We start from the raw sequence: 26,253 nt of genomic DNA, 5'->3' as shown, positions 1-26,253 counted from the left end.
AGGAAACCGGGGTAGGAGGGGAGAGACCGAGGGGGTAAGAAAAACAGGAACCTTCATTATAACTACTGACTGAAACATGTCTCACTGCAAAAATAAATCTGTTTTATTTTAATTTACAACAATGCAGATGTTTTCTTTCCTGAAATAAAAGGTGCAATCACTCAGTTTGATAATAAAGTAGCACTCCATCTTCAGCCTGTAACAGCAAACAAAAAGATTAACAACTGCAGACCCACCGTGCGGAAATCAGACTCAAACTTGTACGCCCCTCCCCCCGTGGCGCAGAGCGTGGTGTGGAGGCTGGAGAAGTGCTTGTTGCGACCCATCTGCAGGAAGGCCGGGAGGTCGTGCGTGGGGAAGCGAATGAAGTGCAGGTTGCCCGTCCTGCCGCACAGCGTCAGGTCGGGCAGCTCCAGGTGCACGTCCCTGATGCCCGTTTTCCCGTAGGCGATGTTGGAGGTGAGGTAGCGCCGGATGCTCTTCAGGTTCTCCACCTCTTCCTGCTCCTCCTCTGCTGTGATGTCTTTGGGCTCAAAGTACACCAGCTTCACGAGAGTGCCTCCAATGTCCATCCCGAACCAGGGAAAAGCTGAAATATCAAAAACAATGCACACAAAAAATGTAACCGACCAACATATTGTGCATATTTAAATTTTAGAATTGTATTTAAATCCTTAAAGTGTACATGAATGGAGGAGCCAGGTCAGTTCCTAAATATATCGTTGTATACACCTACTTAACCTGTGCAGCTGGATTATTTGTGTTCTTGTGTACAGCAAAGAATGCATTTTTTTAAAGTTATTTTTGGGGGCTTTTTTGCCTTTATTGGATAGGACATCTGAAGAGACAGGAAAAGCTGGGAGGAGAGAGGGGGGGACGACATGCAGCAAAGGGCAGAGGTCAGATTTGAACCCACGACCGCCACAAGAATTATAGTCTCCCAACATGGGGCGCGCAACATAACCGCTAGGCTGTCCGCCACCCATCATATTTTGGTTTTATCAGGCTGTCGAGAGCCATCTATATGTAGATGTGGACTGTGGATGTGGATGTGGTTATTGTGAGCAAGTTGAAGATATTTTTTGAATCGGTCAGAATTAGAGATGCACCGATTGGGAAGATCACGGCCGATTCTGATGTTAGAAATAACGATTTTGCTGATTGCCTATTCCGATGTTTGTCTCATGACTTCTTTTGGTGTCAGACTCCCACTTTGCCGACATTTTCTGTCATGTTGGACGACGAAAACAAGTCTGAGTTTGTTCCACAGATTACTTACGGTAATCTGCCTAATATAAAAACCTATTCACTGAATCTGTAGTTTGGTGCACTAGACGCCAGAATTAAATTGATTTGGCACAACAAACAAACAGTTGCATACATTTGATTTTGTGAAATCTACAGAGTAGATTGAGTATCAGGCGGAATTGCACAATAAAATGTTTCATCTGCATGGGATGTAAAATAGGGTAATTGTGTTTCTATATTTTATCTTCTTATGTTGTGTTTTATGCTGATTTTGTGCAAGAATGGTAATGTGCAAAATTATTTTTGTGTGTTTTGTGGTTTGAATTTGTGTGTGCATCTGTTTACATGTGGATTGTGTTTGTTTCTATTGTTTTATTATTATTTATTAATACTACTGTGCAGGCAGCATCACTCTGAGTCCAACATAAATGTCCCCAAGGGAACAATAAGGTGTATTGTTTCGTTTGCTTATTGACTGAACAGGACAATAAATGAATGTGACGTCTCATTGTTGGCCGACATAATGACAGGCAGCTCCATCAGTGAAACAGAACAGTGTGTACCCAGAACGCCATCTTGTTGCAAACGGGTCCTGTGTATTTACTGAAATCACGCTATGACATTGTTACACCAACGAAGACGTTTATTTAGACTTTTATACGGAACATTTTTATTTGAGGAATTAGTGCAGCATATTTAATATTTTCCTTGTAACAGTCTTTATAATCACTGACTGCCTTTTTGTGCGGAACGCCTTTTTTATTTTATTTTATTTCTCCATCCCAGTAAATACACACAGCCCACGCTAAGTAACGGTTACACCTACGCGGCCTTGTCTTCTTCACCGAGTCACTCCGAAGCCTCGCCGTCGAGTTGGAGGTCCGCCGGTCAGACGCGGCTCTTCCCGCCGACGCAGACGCCTCATCGCTGGGCTTCTCCTTGTCGGACCGCGGCTGCTTCGTGGGCGTTTCGTCTTCGTCGATACCGTCATCGTCGCGTTGGTGGCCATTGAACGCCATTTAAACGACCAAATAACTACATAAATGCTGTAGTTTGTGATAAATTAAACCATTGAATGTCAATGATTTATCCGGACAATTGAGCCCCAAGTCCTATGAGCTAGCTAATTAGCTAGCTAAGTAGCTGTGTCGTTACAAGCGGACAGTGTACATGTCCTTTTTATGTTCGCTGTCAAGACAGGGGTGGGCGGGGCTAAGGTATGATTGAGGGACCCCAGAGCCAATCAGAATGCGAATGCGCCAGCCAGGCAGAAAACTGCTTAAAAAGGCTGATGTCACATTTTTTTTTTTTAGTATGCAAGGATTCATGTCAAAAATGAAAGGAGCAACACTTTACATTTTACCAGAAGTACATGTACAAAATCTCTCAGTATATAACCACTGTAAATACCACCAAACCCTTTATTTATTCATTTGTAATTTACATTTATATTACAATACAGAGACAAAGACCAAACACAATACAAAAACACAAGACAGGGACATTTTGCCAGAGATTACAGATTAGATTTCATGAATATATTTGGGTTGCAGAAGCTCAGTCTGTAAGGACTAGGTTTGGGAACCAGAGGGGCACCGGTCCAAGTCCCGGTGAGGACTAAATTATGGAAGTCGGTCTGGTTGCTGGATTACTCGAGCAAGGCACCGAACCCACAACAGCTCTGGCGCGCTCCCTGTGTAGGAGCCCCACTCCGACATCTCTCCATTAATACATGTCCACATATCCTGTTTGTGCATGTGTGTAATTCTTGCCAAATCATCCTCATTGCTCCTTACAAAGGTTTCTGCCTTCTGCATGCAAGTCTCAGACACGTATTCATTGCACAGGCTGATTCAAGCTTACTTAAATTAAATGCCTCTTGTGTATATATTCTTTGATGCCTATCTAGGCCATCACTATAAATCCTCCGCATGGATGAGGCTGCAATGCATCACTATTAGTTCTAAAAAATTAATTCAACCAGTTAAGACAAACAAATAAAAAATTAATCCATTGCCATACTTTGCAATTCACAAAGACAATTCTCTTCACAGAAATGAATGCCGATGGTAACAGATGCTGTGTTCCTTCACATATTACACCATTCAATCAAACTCCAAGTTGTCACACTTCTGGACATACAGGTACAGATTCATTTAATATCAAACCGAACATACGAACACTCCTTACCAAAATGCTCTCATATGGCTTGCTGTTAAAGATGTGATGCCAACCCTGCTCTGTGGGACCAAAGCTACTGGAGAAAGCTTTAAGGGGGCGCTGGTAGCCTGGTGGCTAGAGCGAGCAACCCATGTACAGAGGCTGAGGTCCTCCAGGCGTGCTGCCTGGGTTCGAGTCCGAGCCCGAGCCACACTCCTCTCACTCCCTCCCTCTTTCATTTCTAACTCTATCCACTATCCTGACTCTAATGAGGGCATAAAAAGCACAAAAATAAACCTTTAAAAAATATATACAAGCTTTTCGTTTCCATGAAAGTAATTCAGCATGCACGTTCAAAATAAATTCTTTAGCTTCAGGTTTATTAATGTGATTGTCCAGAGCATAGCGAGAGACAAGTGCATCAAACTTGAACTAAAACTTGAACTAAGATTATAATTTACACATGTACGCCGACGTTTGATCTGCAGAGCATTTTAGTAGATCAAATATCTTCTGAACATGTGCAAAACATTATTATGAATGAACCCTTTTCATAAACATTATTATCTCATCTTACAGAACATTACACTTTTTTTTAAGGAAGAGAAACAAAAACAATGGAAAAATAAAATGTAATCTCAATATTTACACGGGATAAAAGTCTGAAAGCAGTCGCTTAACTAGGCCGCTGTTTCAAAGTGGGTTCTTTAAGGACCTATAAGTGCAGCAAAGGTTTTAGTCACAATGTTTATCTCCTTGTATATAAATCTAAGTTATGTTTACACATACTACATCTTCATATTTTCTTTTCAAACATCAAAACAGAAGCACAAAAAGCTCAGTGAATTATGCAGTTTGTGTTGTCCACTTGTGATTTGAACACAAGAGGCCTTCCAGCTGAGAGAGAAACAGGACTGTCTCTTTAACGGCGTCGATGATGTGTTTTAAAGGGATTGTGAGCCAGTAGTCTGGACTACAAATGAGAGATGCACCAATCAGATGCTGATTTTAGTCCCGGGTCGGGAATCGATTACGATGGGGCAAATCCTGGGGATATATTTGAAAAAAAAAATAATAATCCACGTTTTAATCCACATGTGCAGAATACATCAGGGGGTTAGCATCATGTCAGGATGCCATTTTGCTCAGAGACGGAGGCACAGAGCTTCCCCCTGCTGCTGCAGCAGCGAGGGAGCTTAAGTGTCTGCTGCTCGGTGTTATTTCACACTTCCTATGCCAACATGTCCGATGGATCTACTACAGGCTTAAATGTGATATCAGCTCAGGGAGAGAGAGAACGCCAGTCAGTGCACAAATCAGACAGATACCATTTTTTTTAAAGCCTCAGAGAGAACACTGATGTTTTCTTCTTCTCACAGTGAGGCACACAGCAGGCAGACTGCCACTTAAAATCCTCCTGATCTGGTTGTTCACACATACACCTCACAGCGGGAGAACATCCTTATCAGACAGGAGAACTGTGGGGGCGGGTGGGGGGGTATCAATGGAAGGCACAACAGAGTGATACTGAGAATAGTTGCCTTTCTATCAATGCTGCGTTTAGTTTGACGGAATCACAATGTGAACTAAAGAGTGGAGAAGAACATTCTGGAGAACAGGAAACATGCAGCAGCAGGTTGATTAGAGCACGGAGATGGTATAGGTGACGTGCAGACAGTCTATGAATCGTGCACCGATCACAGAATCCAAACGTCACCTCCCCCTCCCACTGGCTCCAGGTGAATTCTCCTGATTATATCCTGCTGTGTTCACTCCCACGTTCTGCAGGGGAAAAAAACACTAAGGAGGCTGGAAGGAGAAACTCCGGGTGAAGTCTGAGTGAAAGATGCGTCTTGTTTGCATTCACACATGCAGCTCAGAAAACCCCCTGAAGCCTGAAAGAGTCTGATTGGTGCATCCCTATGACACAGATTCCTTTGGGAATAAAGGTGACTAAAAAAAAGTGCAGTTTTTTTGGCTCACTGATTCTTTGAGTGCATAATTTCTAAGACAATTCAGACATTGTGGAAGCTTTGGAATGCTAATGACACATCGCTCCTTATTAAAATACATATTTAGATATCTATATGTAGGTTTCTATATGTATGTACAAATAAATACAGACGATGCACTCACATCATTAAAAGCCAATTGTCCCACTATCAAGAGGATCCTCCACAGCTTATATCCAGTTAAAGTAATCAGGTACTTGGCAGACTTATCCTCCCTGGATGGACGCCAACAGTCTTATCTTCAAAGTGCTGATCAGACGAGTGCAAACATTTCCATCATGAGCACGGAGCTTTTGTTCTTGCCGTCACAAACCACATATAATTGTTGCAAGTGCGCCATCAATAAATAACCTGAGATCCCAACCCCGGACCAAATCAAGTCCCCTAACTAAAAAAATAAAAAGGATGAATTTGGTTTCCAACAGTAAAATCATCAAACACAGTCCAACTTAAAGGTTTTATATGTGATGTTTTGATCCAGTAGATGTCACTATTGAGCACCAGCATGAAACCAAAACAAACACTGCATAGTTATTTTCAGAGGATATATATGCATATTTTTCACACTTAAATATATAAATCAAGTATCTCCTCTGAAAATAACTCTGTGAGTCATGACTGTCTACAATGGGTGTAACACCCGAGTCCCACTGTCTGTGATGTTTTCAGAGTTTTCAGAGTCCTATCTTCACTTTGCTTACATCGCCCGGACGGCCGGCTGACTCCTCCCCTCGTGTATAAAAGTTGTTTAATTGAGGGACTAGAGAAAAGAAGAATAACATACTGTACTCACTGCTTAACTGTGTTTCTAGATCACGCTCATTTCAGGTAAATTGACATGCAGTGTGAAGATACGAGCATAATAAAGATCGCTAGCATTAGCATGCTAACACAACAATGCACCGTGAGTTGTTTTGGTTTCATGCTGGTGCTCAAGGGCGACATCTGCTGGATCAAAACATCACATATAAAGCCTTTAACAACTGAGGTGTTATTTATGACACGATCAAAGGTCTGGCCAGTCAGCTATTATTATTATAACCACTATGGGTAATTATTAAACAGCTGCCCAACGCCGTCCCAGCCTGTGACTACAATAAGGCACAGAACCCTCTAAGATCCTTCTTCTTCCAAAGCCCTTAAAGCCTAATCCTCTCTTCCTTTAAAAAGCCATTAAATCCCCTTAATTCTTAAACTTCCACGCCATGAGCAGCGCGATGACCCCCACTCCTGCAGCCACAATGTACTTTGTATTAGCGGGCAGCGTGCAAGAGGACGTTTGCTCCTCTGAATCCTGTGGCGTCTTCAGCTCTGTGGAAATATCAGCCGGTGCAGACTCAGAGGGGGGGTTGTAAGTCTCATTTGAAGGGGTCTTTACATCCGATGTGGTATCAGAAGGGTCTGTGGATGCCAGCGGGGATTTCATGTCTTTGGCTGCTTCACCGTTGACGATTTGAGCTTGTGGTGGCGGGGAGTTCTGGCCGGCTAGGTTGAGGATAGACGGCTCCCCGGACACATGCCCCACGTTCACAAGCACCTCCTGCATTCCCAAACTCGGAGAAGGAGAATCGTATTGGTTCTCTTCCGGTTCATTGTGGTTATCAGCAAAGCCGTTCTCCATGCACGGCGGTGCAGAGACTGAGTTAGCAGTGGTGGAGCTGAGAGCAGCGCAGGCAGGAAGGTCCGGTGAGGTCATAGTGTCGGGGGCGGCTTCACTGAACTCCAGACGCTCGCTGTCACCCGAGTACGGCTCCACAGGCGGGCTGGGTGCACGCATGGTAGGGGGGGCATCACTTTCTGGACAGACGCTGATGAGGTCGCAGGGTTTGCTCAGACACTCGTTGCCGTCGTCACCGAGGGGGGCGTCCATCTCAGCAGCAGCAGCAGCAGCGTGCAGGGGGGAGACTGAAGCTGCTGTTTCTCTCTGAGGGCTGGTTTCAACCGTCTGCAGGTGAAATGAACACGTAAAGGTGATTAAAGGAACAGTCAGAAGCAAAATAAAATACAGACTTATACAGAAGTAAAGCAGCTCGATCATCACTTCAGGGCCTCCACTCGTGTTGTGGTGACCGTGTCTGCAGAGACTCTGTGTCCTCTGACTGGATTTTGAGATTTTGGTTGAACCGGGACAAACTCTCAGCTCTTTTAAAGAGTTCATATTCTGTCCTTTTTGGGGTTCATATATTTAATCTATGTTCCTACTTTTGTACGTTCACAATAGTCTGAAAAAAGTGTCTGTTTTCATGTACTGCTCCTCCTTGCTCCCTCTCCACTCTGAGTCCGTCAGCTACACTCTGTTGAGCCCACACTGTTAGACCCCACGTGGGCCAAGTCTGCTCTGATTGGTCTGCCGATCCACTCTGTCGTTATTGGTCAGTTGCTCAGCACGCTTCTCGGGAATTGCAACATGAGCTGCAGGGCCACAACGAGCCAATGGGCTTAGATCAGTGATCTCACACTGACAATGACGTCGCACTGACACATTTTTATCGAGGGGGACTAGAACCGAGGTTACATGCGGCTAATGCTACAGCTAACAGGAGGACGTAGGAGAAGCCGCGTTTCCGCGGACTTTGAATTTTTGCACATAGATGTGCCTAAACATGCACAGGACACTTGGAAAACACACTAAAGAGCATATAAAACCAGAAAAAGAAGAATATGGGACCTTTTAATCGAGGTTGAAGACACACCTGTTTACAGCTGCCTTTCATTAAACAATTTTAATATGATTTTAAACTCTAACTCTGCACTGTAACTTTTAACTCTTTTTAGATTTTTTACTTCAATTAATTTAATTTGAATTATTTTTATTTGAACATATTTTCAGATTTAATAATTTCAGTGATTTTTTAATTTTCTTTCCTCTGTCATGATGCTTTTGATGTCTTGTGTGAAGCACTTTGAATTGAATAAATAAACTTGCCTTGCCTTCTGGGTGGAGAGTGGATGCTTTATATTGCAAAGAGAATAATTAACCAATTAACCAAGACTGATGTCTGATGTACCTTGAAAAGTTTCTTTAACTGCTGAATCATCTCTGACCTTTCTGGTATAAACAAAATGATGTCAACAGAGAGATCATTTATGCGAAGTAGAAAAGTCAAATAAAAAGCTAAAATAACTCATGAATGCATCTAAAAGACTTGTCTTATGCAGGAACTCGGTTAAAGGGGTGAAGTGAGTACCAGAGTACTTTTCTTGATTACTGTGTTAATAACCATATTTGTATTTTTTATTTTTAAACGACAAAATGTTAAACGAACATCAGGACTCACTTGTTTAGTAGGAGGTTTAGATGTCTCTTCAGGCTCCAGGGCTGCAGCAGGAGGGGTGGTGTCCTGGACCGGGGGCTTCTCTGGGGTCATGGTAGTGACGGGAGCACCTTCAGTCACGTCTGAGTCGTTCTCAGTTGGAGAGGGACTCCGCGGTGGCCCGACCTCTGTGGTGGTTGTTGTTGTTGTTGTTTGGAGGAGGTCCGAGCAGGATGGACTTTCAGTTTCACTCTGCTCCACAGGACCGGGCGGTTGAGGAGCCTCCACAGAGTCGATCAACACCTCGCCTGCCTTTCCTGCGCCGGCCTCATCAGGAGTCACTTCGTTATCGCCGGAGATCCCCTGGATGTCCGATTCAGAGTTCTCCTCGGGCTCCTGCTGAAAATTAATCTCCCTCCGAGGCGAAAGGTCTCCGGCCGCCTGAGAGCGCACGGTTGTAGGAGAAGGGGGAGGTGTCGATGGAGGAGGTGCCACTTCAATCTGAGCCGCCTTTGGAGGCTCGGTGACGGGCTCGGGCGGGGGGACATCCTCTGGAACTTCGGCCGCCGAGCTCTGCGGGGCTTGTGGCCGCGCGGGGATTTGTAGAGGGGGCGAAGGCTGGGCGGCCGGCTCTGGAGGAGGAGCAGCTGCCGCTTCAGCTGGCGGAGAAACAGCAGCGGGACTGTCTGCACCGCTCTCTGGCACGGGCGGCTGAATGGCAGATGGTGCTGGATGGACATGTGCCCGGACGACAGTCGTTGGAGGGGAGCTGGGGTTTGAATCTGGGGCAAAGCAGACGATGTTATTTTAAACTGTTGTGAACACTTAACAAAACTACAACTAACCCTGAAACCATTCATGAAGTCAGATTTAATTTATATGTCAGACTCTGATGTTAGACCAATCAGCACTTCAATAATCTAGTCCTGTAAACATCGTGTTCATGTCGTTGTTATGTGTGACTGTTTGATTTGTCTGTTTTTATTTTTGCTCTGACGATGTTTATCACGCTCGCTAGGCCAGGTGGACCAATTGTTTTGGAATTCAAAGCTCCGTTCTCAACCCTCCCACAGATCGCTCCCACAACATGTCCACTCAGAGCTGGGGGGGGGGGGGGGGGGGTTTCCTGCAATTCGAACTTCTGGAAGGACGCACTGTCTTGCTTCAACTCTTTCAAAATCTCACCAAATTCTATTGGACTTGTTTCCCTCTAAACTTTCTGTGTGAGCGTGTTAACAGAGATGACTGTGTGGACATTTAAAAGAAGAATGTGCAACATGTTCCACATAAATAAATCATCCAGTCTGTCCTGTGTAAATGTGTCTCTGAGTCCTGACTGTCTACAATGAGGGAGAAGCTCGAGTCCCGCTGGCTGTGTTGTTGTCAGAGCCGTGTTTACATGGACGGGACGGCCGGCTCCTCCCCTTGTGTATAAAAGCTGTTTTAGTCAAGAACTAGAGAGAAGAAGAAGAACATACTCACTGATTATTTGGATGTTAGTAAGAGTTTTTAGATCACGCTCATTCTGTGTCAGTTTACATGAAATGTGAAGCTACGAGCTAACTAAAGCGCGCTAACATTAGCATGCTAACACAACAATGTGAAGCTACGAGCTAACTAAAGAGCGCTAACATTAGCATGCTAACACAACAATGTGAAGCTACGAGCTAACTAAAGAGCGCTAACATTAGCATGCTAACACAACAATGTGAAGCTACGAGCTAACTAAAGAGCGCTAACATTAGCATGCTAACACAACAATGTGAAGCTACGAGCTAACTAAATAGCGCTAACATTAGCATGCTAACACAACAATGTGAAGCTACGAGCTAACTAAAGAGCGCTAACATTAGCATGCTAACACAACAATGCAGGACACAGGTGATTGCAGCTCAAGCAGAGGACAATTTTGTCCGTTTCTTGCGTTTCATGGTGCTTCATTATGATGCGTTCTAATTGATAACTCCTTTTTGTAAGTGGGGGGAGAGCGGAGGCTTCAGTATGGAGGAGGCGTGGCCTAACAGCAGTTTGTTTTGGTTTCATGCTGGAGTTCAAAGGCGACATCTACTGGATCAAAAGGTCGCACATTCTTCCTTTAAATGGCAATTGAGGCAATAAAAGACCATAACTATAACCTTTGTACGATCAGTATTGTTGGAAATTATGTAATTAAATGATTCAAATGTCTAACCCTGAGTAGAACGTGATGTATTCTGATGTTCACCAGAGAGATTTAAATATTGTTAATTTAGAGAAACAGTACAAAGCCCTGCCTCATATCCTACTTAGATCATAGAGAACGTATAAAGATGAATACTGTCCAGTCTTTGCATGAAATTAATTCAAAAAAGGGAAATAAAAATCACTCATTACTGCACTGTGAGTCAACGTGATGAGTAACTGACTTGCTGACTCACTGCTGGCTCCTCTCAGAGAGTCGTACTCGGCTCTGATCTCGGCTGCGATCGTCGTATGCTGACACGCCTCGATCGCTGCGATGAATTCCTCTGGCCAGTTCTCCCTTCTCTTCAGGCAGTCCAGGAGAAGCACCATGCCGTCATGGTTTCCATAAGTCTCTCTTTTGGCCTCAATATTTTCCTAAAGAAAAATCATAACTTACTCTCTGATGTACGTCGCTTTGGATAAAAGCGTCTGCTAAGTGAATTGTAACATTGTAACATAACATCAATGAAGCGGAGTATCAGAGTAGACTTCCTGTTCGATAACTTTGAAGTTTATTCTTTAAAAAAGTGCGGTCACTGTGCTCTGTGAAAATTAACCTGATTTGATTTATTCTGTCTAAATTCCAAACTAAATCTCTCTTGATTCTTCATTTGGTGGAGCTCTGCTACGTCCGTTTACAACGAGCGGCAACCCAGCCAATGCAGAAGTGCAAAAAAGCTGCAGTTCCTCGAGTGGCCACCAGAGGCTGGCTGCAAAAGCCCCAGAAGTCACATACACACCCCATAATAATATCTCAGTTTTTAAAGCAGAAATAAACATGTTTATAGTCTGGTTCAGAAAACTTACTTGGCCCTCAAAGCGACAGTCTTTATCTGCACCACTGTACGAAGTGTGAGAGTTATTCATAAATGGGGGCGTGGCTTATCTGAGTGACAGGCGGCCGCGTCGTAGCTGTTCATCTGCAGGTATAAGTCCCGCCTCACCTCCAGATTTTTGTTGTTCCTAGTTTGATCTAAAGTTAGTTTGAGTCAAATATGGCGACCTCCATCGATGTGCTTCAAATCAACGCTTCAGAAACCACTGACGTCACCGAGACTACGTCCATGTTTTATACAGTCTCTGGTTTATACCTGTGATTTTTAGGCATGCAGAAACTGTACTTCAAGACTATCCAGGTCGACTAGATTTTGAATTATTATTATTTCCTCATTATTATCAGAAAATATACTGGAATCACTCTGCTTTACATTTTGCAAAATGACTGAGGAGGAGAGAGAGGGGGGTGACATGCAGCAAAGGGCCGAGGCCGGACTCAAACCCATGGCAGCTGCGTCGAGGACTTTAGCCTCTGTACATGGGGCGTGCAACAAAACCACCAGGCCACACGGCACCCCAGAATCTGCCATTTTTTCATAAAGGTAAAATGTGTGCAGCCGAATACAAAAGATTATTCCAAATATATACAAATAATCCAGAGTTCAAAAATAAACTTACTCTGTCGTGATCCGTCAAACAAGGCAGATGAGGTATTATTTCTCTCACTTTCACCGTGGACACGATGATCGGCATTTTTCGCCGTAAGTACCCGCTGTACAGTTTGTCTCTGGCAAACGACATCTGGAGAAAGAGAAGCAGAAAAAGTACAACATGAGTGAAGTTTTTAAAGAAAGAAGTCACAGACAGGCCACATTTCATTCTGCACATGGGAACATTTATCAGTTCATACACACGCCTACACTTTGGTTCATAACTTTGCGTCACTTTAACTACCAAGAGATGTAAAAGTACCTAAAAAACTTTAGAAACACACTGAGGGGATTTTAGACGATGAAACCAAAAGTGAAAGTGAAGGAGAGCCATGTGGCTGGAGGAGTAAAAAAAAAAGGAAATGATTTCCCTTTCTTTTTCTTTTTCTTTTCAGTTTTTATAATTTGGTCATCATGCACCAATTTCAGAAGGTTTTTCTTGTGGCTTTTTATGACTTTATTTCAGAGATAGGAGACAGACAGAGAGAGAGAGAGAGAGAGGGGGAGAGCGAGGGGGAGAGAGAGAGAGAGGATAGCCATGCAGGAAAGGAACAACAGGTCGGATTTGAAACCGGGCCTTGCTTGGAGGACTAAAGCCGAGGCGAGGGGAAAACCAACAACTAGGCTCCCGTTGCCCCGACGATATCTTCTTTTTTAATGAAGTAATGAAAGCAACGATATGAGTTCTTAGAAAAACAACACATGAAGGAACATATTTAAGAGAAATATGCATAAATGACATGCTCAGGAAACACATCGAGCTGCAGCGGAGGCGATTACAAAGTCGAATAGAATCAACTTCACTTTATTTTTAGAGGAAGAATTATGTGACTCACACAGCCTCAACCCTTTTGTGTTGTTTTTTTTTTTTTTAATTCAAGGGGAGGACAAGGCTCGGGTTGTGTTTCAAGGTTGCAGCTGTCTGGAGAAAGAGGAGAGCGAGCAGGCTGTGACGACTAGTTAGTTACTGATTAATCACCTGCAGACTCCAGTTTAATATCTGAACTTTTAATATTCAGCATCACAGCCATACACCCCCAAAACACACCCACACATTCCTCTGGCCTGTCAGGGTCAAATAGAGAGCGATCTCTGTGTGTGTGTGTGTGTGTGTGTGTGTGTGTGTGTGTGTGTGTGTGTGTGTGTGTGTGTGTGTGTGTGTGTGTGTGTGTGTGGAATAAAGATCCTTCACTTTGTTTGTACATAAACACTCGGGTGCTGTAATCTGTTGTCAGGTGAAGTCAGGGGGAACGTTTTCATGGGATAATCTGTCGTCATATCTCGGCCATGTCCAATGGAGCGATGCGTTCAAGTTTAGTGTAAACGTGGGACAGGACAGGATCAGCGTCTCAAAGCAGAATAAATGTCAGAGGCAGCGGCCAAAGAGCAAAGTCTTCCTCGCTGTATCATAACATCATAACGTCACACACACACACACGCACACACGCACACACGCACACACGCACACACGCACACACGCACACACGCACACACGCACACGCACAAACGCAGCCCGTCAGGGAGATACTAAATCTGTGTGTGTGTAGGTGTTTATAAAGAGCTGGGTCTTTAGCTTTTTCTTAAAGGTGCAGAGGGAGTCTGCGGACAGAATTAAGTTTTGTAGTTTGTTCCACCACCGGGGGGCGACAGATGAGAAGAGTCTAGCTAGAGCTTTAGTTGGTTGGCCCCTTGTACAGAGACTTAATTCCTCGACCCGGGTCACATATGTTGACCCCCCCCCCCCCCCCCCCCCCCTCTCTCTCCCCAGTTTCTGACTCCATCCGCTGTCCTGTCGCTACAATAAAGGCATAAAAAGCTCAAAAACACACTTCCTCATGTTTCTCTAACTCTAATATGTGTCTCTAGTCCGTCTACAAACCCCCCAATGATGAGAAAAGTCCATCCTCTCTGTCTTCTCCCTGCTCCACTTTTCAGAAAATGTGTGCTCAAACAGGCCGTTTGGAGATTTTCCCTTCATGACATCACAAAGGGCAGTAGCCCCTCCCCCAGGTGGGTGACACTCCCACAGCTAGGTGTTTGTTCTGCCCTCTGAGTCTGCCTTCTCACCGTAAACAATAGGAGATGGAGCAAGAAAGATCGAGTACACCCAAGCACTTCCAGAGAGGGGGCGTGGTCAGACACAGCTCATTTACATATTTAAAGGTACAGACACAGAAACAGCCTGTTCTGAGCAGGGCTGAAATAGAGGGGTTTATAGACATGATCAAATACAGGATCAGAGAGGATTTAGAACAAGAAACTTCACACACATGTTTTGAGGAGCTCTGAGACTTATTTAAACTGATTAAAGAGGATAAAGCATTTTTAACGACTAAATTTGCAACAATCACTCTAAGGGTAGCTAACAGCTGACTTGAGTTTCATCTGACTGCATTAAAGATTCTGTTTATCATGAGTACAGACGGGACTGATCTGATCTAATATCGGTATCAGGTCCGATTTACATATTGGACTGGCAGCGCCCGAACCATGTCACCGATCGAGAAAGACGGTTGGCCGCTTTAAACATTCTCAGCCCGCACAGTCTCGCTTTGAAAAACAATCAGTCATGCATGAAGCGTTTGTGGGCTGAGAAGAAAATCCTAATTTATTAATTTTTTCCTCTATTGTAGATATCAGTATTTGTCTATCAGATCAGAACTGGGGGGGGGAAGCAGATCAGTGCATCTCTTCAGATTTATTTATGGGATTATATTTCAAGAATGTGCGAGGAGTTTCAGTAGTTACAGGACTGTTTAAGAGGAATGTTTATGCCTGTGAGTAATATCAGGAGTATGCTTGTTAGTATCAAGTGTTGAGAGATTGCAGACTAACAAGACAAGGAAAGTAAAGTGGAGTGAGCAGGAGGAGGAGGGGGGGGGGGGGGGGGGGGCCTTCACACGAGCCCAATGAATGACCTCTAAACCAGCAGTCCTTTTACTCTCAAGTCTCCTTGACTTCCCAAAGGCTCTGGATCAAATGTCATTCATATCAGATCATAAAAAAGCTGCATGATTGCAATAGTGGGCAAGAAGTGAAAGCAAAGACTGTCATGGTGGTATGAGGAAATAAGTTCTTAAGCAGGAAAACGGCTCTCTGAAAGGAGGTTTGTGTGACTTTAAAGAAGCTGCACACGAACAAACACGATGATTAAAATAACACTGGCATCTGAATGATCAAAATATGATATGACAACGACTTTTTAGGCGTTTTTTAGAAGGTTGTGAGGACTTAATGAAGGCTGCACACACGGATAAAGGAGACTACTAATAATCACAATATGTTAAAGAAAATAACAAACAGCAGGAGTAAATAGTCGTTTAACTAAGATAACAGTTAAAACGTTTAAACAGGGTACTTTAAAATGAATAAATAGGGAACAACCTAACTAAAGTCATCGCTGTTTTCTTTCTAAACGTCGATTAAAACACTAAATTTTACACATTTCTAGATTTATTAAGCTTTCTTTTAAATCGTGATATCAGGTATTTAGTCCTCACCTTTCGTGTTTCGGTGTCCCAAAGGTTCGTGACTCCTCTAAGGCTCCTCTCTCTGCTCTCTCTCTAAAAAGCAGCCTGCGCTGTGTCGACTTTCAGGACACATCTGCGCAGCGGTTCCCGAGGCAGGTCCGCATTCTGCATTCCCATTGGACGACGGCGCCGCCAGTCACTTATTGCACCAATGAGAATGAGACGATTCGACAGAGAAGGCGGGGTTGGGATTATTCTTGACCTCCAACCCCTCAAACGTGACTTTTCCTCTGCTGTGCGATTGCTGGTTGACATCTGTGTCTAATCCCTGATCCTAATCCGTTCACATGGACACAGAGAGAGAGAGAGAGAGAGAGAGAGAGAGAGAGAGATACTATCTGTGTTATTAATAAAAACAGAGAAAATAGAACAGATCCTATGACTCTTGTAACATTATGTTCTGATGGAAATAAAGATTGTACTCCACATTAGATAATCCTGGAGCACCGAGGCTATATTCTAAAAAATAGTTACTTGGACCTCAGGGGCGGAGCTAGACTTTTTCTGACTGGGGTGGCTGAACCCGGGTCACAGACTTCTGCAGGGGTGGCCTGGAAGTGCACACACACACACACACACACACACACACACATTCACAACAGTGAAAAGCATTTATTAACCCTTTCCGTCTCCACAACAAAGCGGGAACATTTAGATCTTCAGTGGTTCTCTCAGATGGTCGAGCCTCAGCACCCATCACCAACTCCTCATGAGATATCTACACTACACGCTCTGCCCATGAAATGTGTCTGATCCAACCTTCACACCAGAGCCTTAAATCTGAAGATAATGGATGAAGCCTGAGTGACGTCACCCGTCTGTTCCTGCAGGGGGCGCTGCAGTCCCATCGATGGCGGTCTCCATGCTGGAAATGCTGTCTCAGTCTAACTTTCAGTCGACCTAACGACCTGCTGAGAGCTGGAGCTGAGGCGGGATTTAAACCGCTTTTTTTTTTTAACTTCTGTGATTCTTAGTTTCCCACAGTCCTGAAACACCTCATGGTAAACGTGTCGTCCTCTACTTTAAAGTCTAAACTGCTCCACAAAATAAAAACCTACTCAAAGCTTGTTGGTAAACGACTCCAGAGAGAGCAACATGTTAGGGCTGGCTAACAACAACATCGCCTCTTAACCTATAACTACGCCCTGAACTGTGAATTTTTAAATCTTACCATCAAACCTGAAACACCGGATCAGACGTTTTAAAAAGGTCAGACAGAAAAACTTTTTAGTTCACCAGTCAATCCTAAAATTGAACATGGAGCTGAATCGCAGCGAAGGCCTCTGAATCTTAATTTGGTGTTTGAATGTTGGAGTCAAATGTTTGTCTTCAATTGTCATGTTTTAAATGGAGCCGCTGTGATGCCAGACAAATTGCAGATGTATCGCATTATAATGTCAGTATCTGTATAGTATCACAGTCCGTTTACCATTTAACACATTATTTAATTCAAGGATTGAATGTCCAATTGGCTGCAATACAAGGGACACCAGCAGAAACCTCACAGCATGTTTCAAACACTTAAAATAAATAAATATATTTTTCTCCACATAAATTAGAACATTGGAGTAAAACTTCAAAGTGGGATGACAGTGAAATACTCAACAGAGGCGCTAACAGGCAAGGCACCTGCTTGGTGCCCCGGGCCAGTAGAGGGGCCCCCAAGTGGCTGACAAACTTTAAATCCAAAAGCAGTGGCCCAAAAAATGTGCAAATCTTGCAATGACAGTAAAAAAAAAAAAAAAAAAACCTCCCTAAGGCGGACTCATCTGACAGCACTCACTCTTGTTGCCCTGCTGAACGTTGCAGCGTTGTTGCTGTGAAAACCAAAGTTTGCCGATGGAGGTCAACAAAGAAAAATGAAGAAGAATGATCTGACTTTAGGAGAGAAAACAGAAAAAGGAAAAAAGTGGATGAGGAGTAATCGTCAGGACACGATGGTGATGAACCCTGGTGGCCAATTAATTTTTGCCTTGGGCCCCAACAGACTCTAGAATCGCCACTGATACTCGAGTAAATCCAACATGCACCTTAAAGAGTCCTCGAGTGAATGTACTCAGTTTCCTCCTGTCATCATATTTGAAATCATTAAATCATTACTAACCCGTGTGCAACAACTGCTGCAGCAACATGTATTCATTTTGTATCTTTATTTATCCTCACATGACATGTAACACTTCCCTCTTTGTGTTCTACAATCAGATTCTCCTTCAGCACATTACTGAGTTCACTGTGAGGGATCACTGACATCTAGCGGTGAGATCGCAAACTGCAGCTAAACGGAAACTGCTCCCTATGACCCAGCTTTTCAAAGTGTCGACTTTATGTGAAGTATAAATCTTTGCATGGGTGTGATATGTCTCGAAAGTTGATCATTTAAATCATAACTTCCTTTTAAAGGTCTCAGTCTCTTCTGCGGAGCTTGATTTGTCCTTTCCAGGCTTCTGTAGAAACACGGTGCTTTTCGGGAGAAATCTGCGATATAGAACTCATTCAAAGGTAACAAAACAACACTGGTTCTTATTGTCAGGTCGTTATAAGAGAACGAAATCATACCCGTGATGATTATAATCCGTTTTGGCGTTTTGACCGATAAATTCATCTAAATCTGAAAAACGTTTAAGATGAGAGAGTCCCACCTGGTCACACCTACCTGAGAAATCAGACAGGTGAGCTGCTGACACCAAAAACACCTGTTCCTCTCTTTTTGTGCACAAATCACTAGTTAACAGTCTGTACTCTCATTAATAAAGACTTTCCCACTAAGGCTGGCTTCATGATGAGTTAGTTGATTTAATATTAAGGCCTCTCTACTGTAAAATGTAAAGGGTCATAAAAAGTGAAAAATTAATCAATTTGACTAGAAATGAAGGGCCTGCTGTAAGGTCATAAATTATTCAGTTAATATTCAATGTTAGTGATGTTTAAGTAAACGAGCAGTTTATTATATTAAATAAACTTAAACCACATGCTGCCTCAGAGCGTTGACCTGCTTCGGTGTGTTTTCAGGATCCTAAAGTGTCTTAACAGGTCTGGTTTTAACTTGTAAGAGGTCCTCATTTTTAGATGGTACATAGACTGAGACATGTCTGATTCCTTTTTGATTATCTACACTGTCTAGTTGGTGTTTTGCGATTTTTAGATGTATTCCTATTGTTGTTATTCTGGATTTGCTTGTTCAGGCGACAAAAACAGCATGTTGTTATTGAAGAGAGAAGGAAATGGAAACTCAAAGAAATCTGCCTTCAAGATAAAGAACACTGGGAATGGTTGCAGGATATGCAAAGATGTTTTTAAAGTTAGGATAATGGGAATCAAAGCCATTCAGTGTCATATGAAATCCATAAATTGTAAACCAAAGATAGTTTACATTTTTCTGTTTGGGTTTTTTAAAAGATTTAAAGGTCACATATTCTTTAAATCCTCTTCACCATGTTCCTCTGACTCTAACATGTGTCTCTAGTCCGTCTACAAACCCCCCAATGATGAGAAAAGTCCATCCTCTCTGTCTTCTGCCTGCTCCACTTTTCAGAAAATGTGTGCTCAAACAGGCTGTTTGGAGATTTTCCCTTCATGACATCACAAAGGGCAGTAGCCCCTCCCCCAGGTGGGTGACACTCCCACAGCTAGGTGTTTGTTCTGCCCTCTGAGTCTGCCTTCTCACCGTAAACAATAGGACATGGAGCGAGAAAGCACCGAATACACCCGAGCCCTTCCAGAGGGGGCGTGGTCAGACACAGCTCATTTACATATTTAAAGGTACAGACACAGAAACAGCCTGTTCTGAGCAGCGCTGAAATAGAGGGGTTTATAGACATGATCAAATACAGGATCAGAGTGGATTTAGAACAAGAAACTTCACACACATGTTGAAGAGGAGCTCTGAGACTTATTTAAACTGAAGAAGAGGAGGAGGATATGTGACCTTTAAGGTTTGATGTTTAAAAGTGTGCAGCAACCCTCAAACTCTCAGGTTACTTGATTTTTAAAAGACAGTTTTCTCACATCAGAGCAGGAGTCAAAAAATCATGACCTGTTATCCTTTCTGAACAGAAGGGGGCGCCACCTTCCCACTCACAGGAGCAGAGTGTTTCATGTGAATGTTGCAGTATAATGTATGGGATGCATTTAAAGTAATTTAATAACAGCAGCGTGACATTCATCTTATATAATGCATTCCTTTGTTAACATGGACAGTGATCTAAGTGATGAGAATAACTGGAGGATTATGGGACAGGACAAACGGCGTCACGGAGGATGATTGTTCTGATCAACACGGGGTTAAACATGTTTGATTGCAACAAACAGCTTTTAACCCTTACATGGCTCTACTTCATGAAATAACAGATGTGTGAATGTTTACTACAGACAGCAACACAGAAAGCATCACACTTTAGGGATAACATGTTAGAATTCAAGAATGAGTTAAAACAGAAAAATAATCATCTTTGTGTGGTTAAATCAGAGCCTTGTAACTCTCCACGTAGCTAAGAACAAACGACAAAAACTATTAGTGAGTCCTTTTTGACTCCAGTCTGCTTCAAACCTTTCAAATGGTGCAGGGCAAAGAGAAGAGGAGGGGACAAATAAAGTCACAGAGACGTCCTGAGGCAGCAGCGGCAATCTGTCACGGTCGAGTGAGGAGGACAAACATCTTAATAAAAGAGCAGGACGGTTTCCCATTCAGAGGCCTTTAGCTTTAAAACCACAGAACGCTGGTAAGAGAAAACTCACATGCAAGATCCTCCTTTTTAAATGTTTCCACTCAGAATTCAGAAGTGATAAATGTTTGCAGAGATGAAGGAAGTATTCAAAGTCTGCAGAGGAACATGAAACGAGTGAAGGTTCAGCAAACTCTCATCAGCTAATGCTAGTTATGGTTTTGTTAGCAGGACACATTCCTGTTTCACAGTTACTTTGATTTTATTTAGACATTTTTTTATTTTCATAGTGAAAACAGGCGTCTGACAAAGTCGCCTGCCTAAAAAACTGAACAGCCAGCTCTTCAGACGGTTTATTTAAGACGAGCCGATGATACCGTCTCTGGGAGCGAACTATCTGTGGATCCCGGTGTAGCTAAGTGGCAACCTCAGGTGTTGAAAAATGAAAAATCCTGCAGTTCCTGGAGTGTCCACTAGAGGCTGGCTGCAGAAGCACAGGAAGTCACATACACACCCATTCTAAAAAGCCTGTTTTTACAGCAGAGATTAACATGTTTACCGCCTGGTTCATAAAAACAAATAGGTGTGATTAGCTCATGTCTCGATGGACACACACTGTACGGGGGGTGAATGTTTTGATGACTCATCAGTTTTGATTTGATGAAGGATAAGAGTTATTCACAATAAGGCGTGTAGCTGACCTGATTGACAGGTGGGCGCGGTGTAACGGTTTGTCAGGAGGTTTAAAACCCGCCTCAGCTCCAGCTCTCAGCCTGTCGTTAGGTTGACTGAAAGTTAGACTGAGACAGCATTTCCAGCATGGAGACCGCCATCGATGGGACTCCAGCGCCCCCTGCAGGAACAGACGGGTGACGTCACTCAGGTTTTTGTCTATTATTATTTACAATTAATGGGTTTAGCAAGAAATTAATATCCGGACACTACTTCCTTTCCATGCTAAAATAGAATCCTTACTCCTGTAGTTTTCAGACATTTCCTCTGACTGGAATGTATTTTTCTTGACATCGCTCAGTAGCTGTTTATGTTCTGGCCCCTTTTAAACAGAACCGACCTTTAACCTGCATGGTGTTACTACATGTATGAGCCATCCAGGACCCTGATCATATGAGCACTTAAAGGTTTCAGACAGACGCAACCTTTCAGCACTCAGCAGAGAATCAGCTCGAGGTCGAGACACTTTCCTCATTACGCAGAGCGATGGAGTGTCGCTCAGAGATGCAGATGTAAAGAAACCAAACATCCCTCGTCATCACTTTAAACACACATCGATATGTGAGATATGAATGTTGTCAGAGGTAAAAAAGGAAAAATCCACAAACTATAATAAAGCCTGTTATGTAATGTTGTGCCATGCAGCCAGTGTTTGGTTCATTTGGCAATTTAAACATAAAGCAAAGCAAACATAGAGCAAATGAAACTGCCTTTGGGGGATAAAGTCCATAAGGTCCCATTTCAAAGCTGGTGGGGGGTTTAATGTGGTAATATATGCCGGCTCTGCCCCTCAGCTGCCTTTAGTTAATGGAAACCATCTCATTCATCTTTCATGCAGTCGGTGAGTTTCTTCACATCGCCGGTTAAAGGTCAGCCGTCTCATCTGAAGAACTGAACTGATGAACTTCTAACCGAGCTCCGAACTCTGACGGTTCAAACCGAGCATCTGAGTGACATGAAAAGAGCAGTCGGGGTTCGATAAGCGGAAGGAGAATGGAAAAGACAAGGTGTGATTTAACCCTTTTAAATGCCAGAATCATGTAATCGAACTGGCATTTAAAGGGTTAAATTCCTGATAATTATTGAATGTTTGGTAGTTTTGAGCAGGGCTGAAGTTGTTTAAGAGATTTATGCAAAAAAAAAGTAGAAAGAAATATGAATCTGTTCTATTTTTATAGCAGTTTTTGTAAATTGGACATTTTCGCCCTCCAATGTCCAAACAGGGAACTACATTTTAAATCTGATGCTCCAGAAAAACTAACAATACATCAAAGTCAATATTTTGGATAATCTTTGACATATCCAAGACTGATTTAAAAAAAAACCCAGCCAGCAAATATTTGTTAAATGGAAAATAACTATTTTTTGTGTTTTTTTTTTCCATAAATAACAACAGTGACATCAAGTAATCAAACTGGCATTTAAAGGGTTAAATTCCTAAAAATGATTGGATGTTTGGTAGTTTTGAGCAGGGCGGAAGTTGTTTAAGAGATTTATGCAGAAAAAAGTAGAAAAAAATATCAATCTGTTCTATTTTTAAAACAGTTTTTTGGAAGTGGACATTTTTGTCCTTAGTGACTTCAGAGGGAAGTAAATTAAACTGATACCCGGGTCTGAACAGTGAAACCCATAAAGTACTGAAGCTTCTTGAACCTGCATTCAATCTGGTGGCCAGCAGGGGGCGACCACACTACTTAAGTATGAAGCACTTAATTCCTATAAAGCTGGCTACATACCAGACGATTTTAGGCCAAAGACTGTAAATATTAAAGAACGAAGCCTGAGTGACCCGTCTGTTCCTGCAGGGGGCGCTGGAGTCCCATCGATGGCGGTCTCCATGCTGGAAATGCTGTCTCAGTCTAACTTTCAGTCAACTTAACGACAGGCTGAGAGCTGGAGCTGAGGCGGGTTTTAAACCTCCTGACAAACCGTTACACCGCGCCCACCTGTCAATCAGGTCAGCTACACGCCTTATAGTGAATAACTCTTATCCTTCATCAAATCAAAACTGATGAGTCATCAAAACATTCACCCCCTCCCGTACAGTGTGTGTCCATCGAGACATGAGCTAATCACACCTATTTGGTTTTTTGAACCAGGCTGTAAACATGTTAATCTCTGCTGTAAAAACAGGCTTTTTAGAATGGGTGTGTATGTGACTTCCTGTGTTTCTGCAGCCAGCCTCTAGTGGACACTCCAGGAACTGCAGGATTTTACACTTCATTTATCAACACTAGATTTTGCTACTTGTTTCAGCAGTAACTCATCACCATATTACAATATTTGGTTTAAAAGGCACATTGATAAACTTAACTTCATCATGGTATTAAATGTTAGACTGTCCAGATAATTCCATCTTTGAAGGAAATTCTGACAACTTTTACATCACGATTTAATCCATGTAACTCATCTGTTTTTATTTCCTCTTTTTAAAAACACAAATCTCTATTCTTTTTGTCCGTCTCTGCTGCTGTGAGACTTTCATTTCCCTGCACGCTGTAAAGACTTTTATCTTGTCAAACGTTTAGTAACAGGTCACCGCTCTTAAAGTGTGAGTCATCTGCATAGAAACGTTTATCGTGCATTAAGATTTTAACATTTGTAGCTCGGGCTGCACGGTGGTGTAGTCGTTAGTGCTGTCGCCTCAGAGCGAGGAGGTTCCTGGTTTGAATCCCCGTCTGACAGGAGCCTCTCTGTGTTCCTCCCACAGTCCAAACACATGCTCGTTAGGTGACTCTAAATTGCCCGTAGGTGTGAATGTGAGTGTGGCTGGTTGTCTCTCTCTATATGTGGCCGACAGTCCAGGGTGTACTCTGCATCTCGCCCAGCCCCCCCGCGACCCCGAGCGGAGAAAACGCGGTAAAAGATAATGGATGGATTTGGATAGCGTTCTCTCTCTGACAGGTTAGGAGCAGACTGTTTTCATAAGCAGAGTGTCTTTGCCTGTTATAAAAAGAAAAGTGTTGTTGGATGTAATATATTCCCCGGATGGTTGAGGAGAGTTCTGCCCGTCATCCGTTGTGAAATCCTCCCACGGTGGAGATAAAAATACAGATGGAATGATGAAAATCTGGGTGACCCGAGGGGCAGACGGTAGAAGACACGCTGCTCTCTCTTTTTGTCAATGAATTAATGATGCTCAGGTCCACATTCAACCTGTAACCTTTTCTTTTCACTCAGGCTGACTAAAATGTCAAATCTGCCGGGGCGGCGCAGCCACAGGCGGCCGCTGCTTTACTGGTAAACACACAGACTGACTAAAAGCGGGTTTTATTTCCTCGACCCCCGCTGAAAGGTCGCACCGTTAACGCGGCTCCTGTGTGGTGGTGTGGAGCGACTGACTTGTTCATTACCGGCAACATCCAGACCAGGAGAGGAATAACATCTTTGAGCTCCTCACACGGCCGGGATTCTGGTTTTTAATGAGTTACAGGTGAATCCACACAGGAAATCTAAATTAAGGGTGGGTCGCCTTTAAAACCGTCTACCTTCTCTGGTCCAAACAAATCCAGAGCATTCAGGAGCAGAATCTAAAGTTAGAAGGAGGACATACTGGCTGCTGCATTGTTGTCAGAGAAGCCAGCACTTCAACATAGCATGTTTCCTTAAAGGAAGAATGTGTGACTTTTTGATCCAGTAGATGTCGCCCTTGAGCACCAGCATGAAACCAAAACCAACAAATGGACTGAATTGATAATAAATGTTGTTGTTTTTTTGTAAGTTTCATAGCGTTCAAGAGTTTGTGTGCAACTTTCTATCTTCACATTTTGACTTTTGACCGACTTCTTTGTTCTTGAGTCCCTAAAGAGTCAAGATAAGAAGATTCATTTTGTAGCCAAATTGTGTTTCTTACAAGTACATATCATTAGCTGAGATAAAAAAGGTTAAAACAATTGAACTTATTTTCATGCGTGTGCCCACAAACGCCATGCCACTCCTGCTTAAAGTCTTAATATGTGATTGTTCACACTTAAATATATAAATCAAGTATCTCCTCTGAAAATAACTCTGTGAGTCATGACTGTCTACAATGGGTGTAACACCCGAGTCCCACTGTCTGTGATGCTTTCAGAGTTTTCAGGGTCCTATCTTCAGTTTGTTTACATCGTCAGGACGGCCGGCTGACTCCTCCCCTCGTGTATAAAAGTTGTTTAATTGAGGGACTAGAGAAAAGAAGAATAACATACTGTACTCACTGCTTAACTGTGTTTCTAGATCACGCTCATTTCAGGTAAATTTACATGCAGTGTGAAGATACGAGCATAATAAAGATCACTAGCATTAGCATGCTAACACAACAATGCAGCGCGAGTTGTTTTGGTTTCATGCTGGTGCTCAAGGGCGACATCTGCTGGATCAAAAAATCACATAGTAAGCCTTTAGGTCAGTGCCCTATGTGGGCCACCCCACTTTAAAAAAGTCTGGACCCGGGATCGAGCCTTTGCAGTCGAAGCCTCTAAACGGTGGAACAGCATCAGGGGAAGACTCTTAAGTCCATTTGAGTCCTCTAGGCCGTTTTCTATCAGGTGTTCTGTATTCTTATGATTCTGTAAAGTCCTGTATATCGTTTCTTTCTTTATGTCCACATACTGAATCTAAGCTTTATGTGTTATTGAGACTCATGTCGAGGAAAAGTAAACACACCAATCATCACGTGTTTTCATTATCACACAATCTGCAGAAATGCTGCTCATGAGGATATGATATGATGATTGAATTTGACCTACTCTGCAGCTGGATTAGTCGAGGTTTAATATGGAGGAATGATCTGTGTTTGGGTCAGCTCCTGAATTAAATTGATTCCTGAGGTTCTGATGCTGGGATTGAATGTCATCTGTGATGTAATGAAATGTTTTTAGAGCCTCTGTCGAGAAAAACAAAACAAAAAAAACAGAGCAGTACATGAGAAGGTTTTAATTTTCCACTTTATGCATCACACACACACA

General features: G+C 43.0%; 2 protein-coding genes and 1 long non-coding RNA gene across 6 annotated transcripts in view; 1 reads left to right on the top strand and 2 right to left on the bottom strand.

Annotated features, from left to right (window-relative positions):
* The window catches only part of pank2 (pantothenate kinase 2), a 7,588-nt gene extending 5,137 nt beyond the window's left edge, over positions 1 to 2,451 (bottom strand). Inside the window, exons 1-2 of one of the 3 annotated variants that reach the window (XM_061062784.1) lie at positions 2,075 to 2,451; positions 237 to 589 (exon numbers count right to left, since the gene is read on the bottom strand). In XM_061062784.1, the coding sequence (XP_060918767.1) occupies positions 237 to 589; positions 2,075 to 2,267 (546 nt within the window). In that variant the 5' untranslated portion in view covers positions 2,268 to 2,451. The remainder of the gene's footprint in view (positions 1 to 236; positions 590 to 2,074) is intronic. The other 2 variants (XM_061062782.1, XM_061062781.1) reach the window with 2 other exon arrangements.
* Positions 2,452 to 4,128: 1,677 nt separating this feature from the next.
* Positions 4,129 to 4,517, top strand: LOC132993114 (uncharacterized). Its single transcript, XR_009676428.1, has 2 exons — positions 4,129 to 4,265; positions 4,297 to 4,517. It is a non-coding gene; the product is annotated as an uncharacterized LOC132993114 (long non-coding RNA).
* mavs (mitochondrial antiviral signaling protein) lies at positions 4,452 to 16,026 on the bottom strand. Of its 2 annotated transcripts, none has more exons than XM_061062777.1 (5): positions 15,885 to 16,026; positions 12,353 to 12,475; positions 11,080 to 11,272; positions 8,699 to 9,456; positions 4,452 to 7,365 (listed from the first exon to the last, which is right to left on the bottom strand). In XM_061062777.1, exons 2-5 carry the CDS (start codon positions 12,473 to 12,475, stop codon positions 6,604 to 6,606), a joined length of 1,836 nt encoding a protein of 611 aa, XP_060918760.1. In that variant the 5' UTR covers positions 15,885 to 16,026; the 3' UTR covers positions 4,452 to 6,603. The 2 variants fall into 2 exon arrangements, with proteins under 2 accessions (XP_060918760.1, XP_060918761.1); XM_061062778.1 differs by having other exon boundaries at positions 11,092 to 11,272.
* Between the last annotated feature and the right edge of the window lie 10,227 nt (positions 16,027 to 26,253).

This window comes from Labrus mixtus, chromosome 18 (assembly GCF_963584025.1).
Source record: "Labrus mixtus chromosome 18, fLabMix1.1, whole genome shotgun sequence".
NCBI lineage: Eukaryota > Metazoa > Chordata > Actinopteri > Labriformes > Labridae > Labrus > Labrus mixtus.
The sequence above is the reverse complement of the archived record's forward strand: the minus strand, read 5'-3'. Positions and strand labels throughout refer to the sequence as shown.

What these genes read in the sequence shown, in the direction of transcription:
- mavs (XM_061062777.1), bottom strand. Translation starts at nt 12,475, where the DNA reads ATGTCGTTTGCCAGAGACAAACTGTACAGCGGGTACTTACGGCGAAAA. An exon ending in GTTTGACGGATCACGACAGA is followed by an intron (nt 11,273 to 12,352) that starts GTAAGTTTATTT and finishes ATTTTTCTTTAG; the next exon opens with GAAAATATTGAGGCCAAAAG. An exon ending in AGCCAGCAGTGAGTCAGCAA is followed by an intron (nt 9,457 to 11,079) that starts GTCAGTTACTCA and finishes GCTTTGCCCCAG; the next exon opens with ATTCAAACCCCAGCTCCCCT.